The sequence below is a fragment of the Hylobates moloch genome, unplaced genomic scaffold (genome assembly GCF_009828535.3).
Source record: "Hylobates moloch isolate HMO894 unplaced genomic scaffold, HMol_V3 SCAFFOLD_6, whole genome shotgun sequence".
NCBI classification, from domain to species: domain Eukaryota; kingdom Metazoa; phylum Chordata; class Mammalia; order Primates; family Hylobatidae; genus Hylobates; species Hylobates moloch.
In genome coordinates this window covers 73,620,061-73,626,979 of record NW_026652281.1, presented here as the reverse complement: position 1 = coordinate 73,626,979, position 6,919 = coordinate 73,620,061, and the positions used below count along the sequence as shown (strand labels likewise).

The 6,919-nt window shown below is 39.6% G+C and overlaps 1 protein-coding gene across 1 annotated transcript in view; it reads right to left on the bottom strand.

The window, feature by feature from the left end:
• LOC116471120 (cytochrome b-c1 complex subunit 2, mitochondrial) overlaps window positions 1-6,919 on the bottom strand; it is a 30,550-nt gene that overhangs the window by 6,185 nt on the left and 17,446 nt on the right. Inside the window, exons 9-12 of the mRNA XM_032157089.2 lie at window positions 5,758-5,853; window positions 5,257-5,456; window positions 3,403-3,483; window positions 1,151-1,227 (exon numbers count right to left, since the gene is read on the bottom strand). Of these exons, the coding sequence (XP_032012980.1) occupies window positions 1,151-1,227; window positions 3,403-3,483; window positions 5,257-5,456; window positions 5,758-5,853 (454 nt within the window). The remainder of the gene's footprint in view (window positions 1-1,150; window positions 1,228-3,402; window positions 3,484-5,256; window positions 5,457-5,757; window positions 5,854-6,919) is intronic.

Genomic DNA, 6,919 nt, shown 5'->3' with positions numbered 1-6,919 from the left:
TCTCTTTAGATTTGTGACTTAGAAATATATACTTTTTTTTTTTTTTTTTTAAAGAGACAGGGTCTTGCTCTGTTGCCCAGGCTAGTGTGCAATGGCATGATCTTAGTTCACTGCAGCCTCAAACTCCTGGGCTCAAGCAATCCTCCCTCTTTAGCCTCCTGGGTAGCTGGGGCTATAGGCACACACTACCACACCTGGCTAGTTTTAAATATCTTTTTGTAAAGACAGTGTCTTGCCACATTACTCAGGCTGGTTGAACTCCTGGCCTCAAGCGATCCTCCTGCCCCAGCCTCCCAAAGTCCTGGGACTACGGGTATGAGCAACTGCACCTAGTCAAATGTATTATTTAAACATACACACATACACACACTCTAACATGGAGCCTTTCGTTATGTTTGTAACTCTTAACTTAGTTGGGAATCTACACCAAGAAAGTAATATGAAATACAAAAATATTTTAAGCCCAAAGATATCTTTATAACTGCAGAAAATGCACAAGTGTATTTTGACACACCAATGAATACTGTTTAAGTTTTTAGTAAATTGAATCAATGGAAACATAGAATCATTGCTAGGGAAATCAGAGATCATTTTTGTCTTTTATTTGTAATTTTCAAGCTTCTATAATAAGGATACTATTTAAATAAGATAAAAAAGTATACAGATGGTCCCTAACTTAACTTATGATGGTTTGACTTATGACTGGTTTATTAGGGTATTAAATGCATTTTTGATTTACAGATTTCTCAGGACGTAACACCAGTGTAAGTCAAGCAGCATCTATATATACAATATTAATAATTATGTTTAAAAATGCATGATCAATAAACTAAGAAAAATGTTAACAATTATTCTCTAATTTTGGTGGAGACAAGGTCTTGCTATGTTGCCCAGGCTGGTCTCAAACTCCTGGTCTCAAATGAACCACCTGCCTTGGCCTCCCAAAGTGCTGGGATTAGTGAGCCACTGTGCCTGGCCAAAATATTAACAATTACATCTTTAGGTGGTAGGATATGGGTATGTTTCCCTTTTTATGCTTTTCTGTACTTCTCAGTCCTTATGAGCATACATTGTGATATTGTTATAATCTGAAAAGAATACAACTTTCAAATAACAAAAAACATAAAACACAGTTAATACTGAGACTTACTTGGCAGCTTGGACATCTGTGTTGGAAAGGTTTCCTTGGGCTATTGTTTTTACTTGATTATAGGCAGCCTTGATAACCTAGGACAGATAAGAAAAGTTGGTCATCTGTGGTCAGTACCAGAGTCTCCTGCAGCACTGACACACTTCTTTACTGAGGCAAAAACACAGATGGAAGGTTAGTTTCAGACAAACAGCACAGTGTCCATGTGGAATGCTGTCATCACTATGGGTTCCTTATTCTTCCTATGTTCATAAAGCAGCTGTTTATACACAATCCTCCTGCCCCAGCCTCCCAAGAAGCTGGGACTACAGGTGCATGCTACCAGGCCTGGCTAATTTTTTAGCTTTTTTTGTAGAGATGTGTGGGCTCAAGTGATCCTCCCACCTTAACCTCCCAAAGTGTTGGGATTATAAGTGTGAGCCACCACACCCGGCCAAACACATGGATTTCTAATCACCCATAAAGAATAAGCACCTTTAAAACTTTCCCAGACTCTTTAGTGTCATGCCATTATTACTGCTATCTCACTATCCACTAAGAAGAGAGTAGTAATCCATATACAGCCAATTTGTAAGGCTTGTCCACACTTGCTAAGCCAGAGTCAAGAAGGAATCTGAATCCTTGTATGGTATTTAAAAAACGAAAGAAAGAATAAAGTTCCAGGGATGTGGGTACTTGGTAAATATTTGTTGAATAAATAAATCTGGCCATGATTTTCTCCATCCCAATGCTGGCTGGGTCTGCTACTTATTTTTCCCTCTCATCACCTAAATTCTAGGACCTCCATTTCCCCTTCATTTTAGCTGCCCATTTTCAGAGCCACACCCCAGACCTGATCACAGCCTAAATTTGCATACCTCTGAAGCCCTCAATTCTAAGACCCCGACCTCAGTCTTTTAATCTCTATCCTTATTCTTCCACTTTATCAAGATCTCTAGTTCCTTGACTTGTCCAGTCTTTCAATTTATCAGGCCCCCTCTGGCTTCACTTCTCTATTGAGCCTAGATCCCTGAATCATCCTTTTAATCACTCTTGCCAATGCTCCCAACTCCCTTGCTATCTCCTCATACTTCTGACCTGCCCCCTTTGCAGGATTCCAACCTGGGATTAACCCTAATACCTACCTCCTCCATTTCTACATTAGGCTTGTGAATGCAACTGAAGAAAAATTACATGACAGTGCTGACTGACTGTACTATGAATTTGTGGTCGCTGATTTCAAGGATACATCTACACTACAGTGAATACCCACTTTTTGTGTACCTCACTATTTGTCTGTCCCAAACTTCACTACTTTCTTTAAACTTTCTTATCTGTCAAAACATGACTTAGCCTCCTGTCTCACTGAGGAGGTACTTCCCCATCTTCCCAATATCTTCCAATATTAGCCTGTCTGTAAGGCTAAAAGGTCCACTTGTGTGCTGGATCCCACGTATTCCTGTCTCAGACTTGAGCCATTTATAATTTTCTATCTCCAATATCTGCTCCGATCTTTTTGTTCAGTATGTCTCTTTCAACCTAATCTCTCAGTGTAAACTCTCCTAAAACAACCTGCTCCTTGAATGTCTAAGCTCCACTAGCCCATACCAACCTCATTTCTTACTTGTCATTCATTCCTTAATCACTACACATTTTAGCCAATTTCCACTACTCTAGTCAAAGCTGTTAAGATCACCCATGATGTCCTAGCTTGCTGAAACTACCAGACTTCTCAGTGGTAATGAATGTTATTTCACTGTGGGTCAAAACAGTGTTAAACATACTCTCTTTCCTATCCTTCAAATATATCAGCTTCTCTTTTTCTTTCTGTTTACGTGGGCCATTTTTCTTAGCCACTTGCTCCTTAAATGGTGTTGTTTCCCAGAAATTGAGCTTTAGTTTTCTTTTCCTACAATCATTCATACATATCCCTGATTTCAACACAATCTCTATACTGAAGACTTGCAAATAAACATCCTGGCCTCCCCCTCTCCTGGGTTCTCAATTTAGATGTCTCAGAGCCAACTCAATGCGACTTGTCCAACCAGAACCAAAATATGAAGGAGGCAATTCTCTCCTCTTTCCTGGAAGCATTAGTATACATGCGTAAATTTCCCTGTAGCAGATAATGCTTCAATGATATCATACTAAACAGAGCTCTGATAAGTCATTGCATTGCATTCAAACATTCCATATTTTAACTAAAAACATGTTCATGGCGGGGGGGAACAATAACTTGTTCATGAAAGAAGTTTGGTGAGTTTGCAACTTACATCTCCAGCAGCTGTGGCCTGGGAGATAGTATAAATCCCGAAGAGTCCAGAATCTGAGTAACTGGCATTAAATGCAGAAACCTGAAAGATAATGAGACTTTACTGTCTGATATTCTACCAGGTAAAACAGGGCACGATTTAAGGTTGCCTAGAAAAACTTGGACCTTCACAGTATAAACAAAATAGATTAATATTTTACTTAACCAGTTCTGTCAAGAACTGAAGTATTCTGTAAATAGGTTACTACCTCTTTCAGAACTATCACGGCTTTGTTTTTTCATTTAAATATTTCTAAAATGACTGCTCCCTTTCCTTTATGCTGGGTATTTTCTATCCTTCTTTAGATGATTAAAGGTTTATGCAAACACTAATCTGCAAACATTATTATTATAATATAGATGGGCTTTGGCATTAGGCAGACCTGGTTTCTTCTCTCCGCTGTTGGTAGGGACTTTTTCACCAATTTACTTTCATTTCTCTTATACACTCATGTCAAAAAGGTAGACAAAAATTTCTGCTTAGTGGTCATTATCCAGATATCCAAGGTATCAAGAGTTTAGCCTCTGAATAACAGGGATATTGCTATCTAGTTTGAGCAGAGCTTTTAGCTCTCTAGGGTGAACCCGATTTGCAGTGTTTATGTGGACCATTTACATAAAAATTATCTAAGTTCTTATTAAAAATACAAACTTTCAGATTCCCAAAACAGACCTACTGACTCAGGTCCCTGTGGATGTAGCCTGGGAGCCCAGATTTTTAACAAGTGTTCCAGGTGATTCTTATGTACAATAAACTTGGAGAACCATTGGCTCAGTCCATGTAAAGCATAAGAATGGACTTCAATTTCTTCTATTTATTTACTTATATATTTTTTTGAGACAGAGTCTCGCTCTGTCACCCAGGCTGGAGTGCAGTGGCACGATCTCGGCTCACTGCAACCTCTGCCTCCCAAGTTCAAGCAATTCTCTGCCTCAGCCTCCCGAGTAGCTGGGACTACAGGCGTGCGCCACCACACCCAGCCAATTTTTGTATTTTTAGTAGAGACGGGGTTTCACAGTGTTAGCCAGGATGTTCTCGATCTCCTGACCTCGTGATCTGCTCACCTCGGCCTCCCAGAGTGCTGGGATTACAGGTGTGAGCCACTGTGCCTGGCCTGGACTTCAATTTCTTTAATTATAATTCTGAGGCCATCCTATTTATACTCTAAATTTCTGGCCAAGTTCTGAACTAGGAATTTCTATTAAATTACTTCATTGGATTAGGAGAGATGGCGGTTTCACCATGTTGGCCAGGCTGGTCTTGAACTCCTGACCTCAAGTGATCCGCCTGCCTCGGCCTCTCAGAGTGCTGGGATTTTAGTTGTGAGCCACTGAGCCCAGCCTCTCATTTTTCTTTTTAAATTTAATTTCAAGCCAAATGAGTGAGTCTGTAAACAATTTCTTGGTGTTCCTCTTGTCCACTTGGTTGGAAAACAAGGAATAGTGAGATTCAGGAAGTAGCCACAAGAACAAAAGGGGACAGAAGAAAATCTAGAAAAAAAGACTAGTTAGAATCTAGGGGAAAGTTTAATATCTATAACTTTATTCTAAAGGGAACGGATGTGTGGATTCCCTTTATTTCTAAGCATTCAATTCCTCTTTTTGTATTATTAATGACGAGTAATAGACAAAGTGGAAAAGCCAGTGAGTTTTTGATAGGCCCTCAAAGATACTAAAATCAAGCCTGGCTATCTCTTCAATTGTACAAAGATTTTCTATGTGTTTGTCTTACATTTTAAGAGTAGATTATCAGAATTATATCTTAAATACTGAGCCTTTGAAAGCAAAAAGAGAGATACCAACTATTCAGACTCACATCAAATGGCTGCTGAGTTGCCTTGGCAACAGCCTGGTGCAGATGGCTGGTGGTGTTGCTGCCCCTCTTGACATGTGGCCCAGCACCGAGGACATGCTGAAGAACACTAAATGCATTTGCCTCTGCACTTCCCGCGGCAGCACTTTCAGCTACAAAAGCAGCATGGACAAGACTGTCTCCATTCTGTTCTCGGATTTCACCTGGGGCCAGGTTAAGGATAGAGGGAGAAGAAAATGGCTTGTTCACCATTGGTTTCATTCTCCAGTATTTCCTACAACACAGTATTAACCCACGGGTCCTTTCTGCAGCTCAGTGCGTTCCCCATGCCATCCTGTCCCCAAACATACACAAAACATATGCTCAAAATACAACACCCAAGCCATCCAATTCTATGCCGAGACTGTTGAGTAGTAAATATTCAGGCCTATTCCACCTCGACATGCTATTCTAGTGGGGAAACACCCTTCTGATAAATTAACCCTAATAGAATGAAATGCTTACCTCCACGGTATTTGGCCTTTGCACCAGATAAACCAAGCCCACCCCTCATGTTGAGAAACTGTTCAGCAACTTGCTTTAGAACAGGATGACTCACACCTGTTTCAACAGAAGCAAAAACAAAGCTAGAACCAGAATTACTAAAACGCAATCATAAAATATTTTTTCCTTGTTTTAAAAATACGATTGTAAAATCCAAACACTACAAAATAAATAAGAGTCTTCCTGCCATAATACCACTCTCCCAGAGATACCCAATTACAGTTTACTATTACTAAACTATTTACTATATACTTAGTATTACTATTCATCTAGAATTTTTTTGTGTAGTTAATATTATCCTCAATTTATTTCTAAAATGGTTTCATTCTATTGATATTGTTTCTAACTTATCTTTCATAATTTACAAATTTCTAAGTGAGTAGTCTACATCAAATATTTAATGGTTATAAAGAATCCCTTTCTATGGCTGTACCACCATTTATTCGATCAATCCCCTCCTAATGGACGTTAGCATGTTTCTAATGGCTCTTAAAACAACATTGCATTGTCCATCAAAGAACACTATATCAAGAAAGTAAAAAGAGGACCCATGAAATGCAGGAAAATATTTGCAGATAATATATCTGCTAACAGCTTGAGTATCCAAAATATATAAAGAAGCTTTACAACTCAACAATTAAAAACAAAATTAAAAAATGGGCAAAGACTTGAACAGACATTTCTCCAAAGTTGACCGGGCATGGTGGCTCACATCTGTAATCCCAACAGTTAGGGAGGCCGAGGCGGGTGGATCACCTGAGCTCAGGAGTTCGTGACCAGCCCAGCCAATGTGGTGAAACCCCATCTCTACTAAAATTACAAAAATTAGCCAGGAATGGTGGCATGCACCTGTAATCCCAGCTACTCAAGAGGCTGAGGCCGGAGAATTGCTTGAACGTGGGAAGTGCAGGTTGCAGTGACCTGAGATTGCACCACTGCACTCCAGCCTGGGCGACAGAGCAAGCCTCTGTCTCAAAAAAACAAACAAACAAAAAGTTATACAAATGGACAAAAAGCACATGAAAATATGTCCAATGTCATTTGTCATTAGGGAAATACAAATCGAAACTACAATGACCACTTCCCACCCAGTAGGATGTTCATAATCAGAAAGACAGACAAT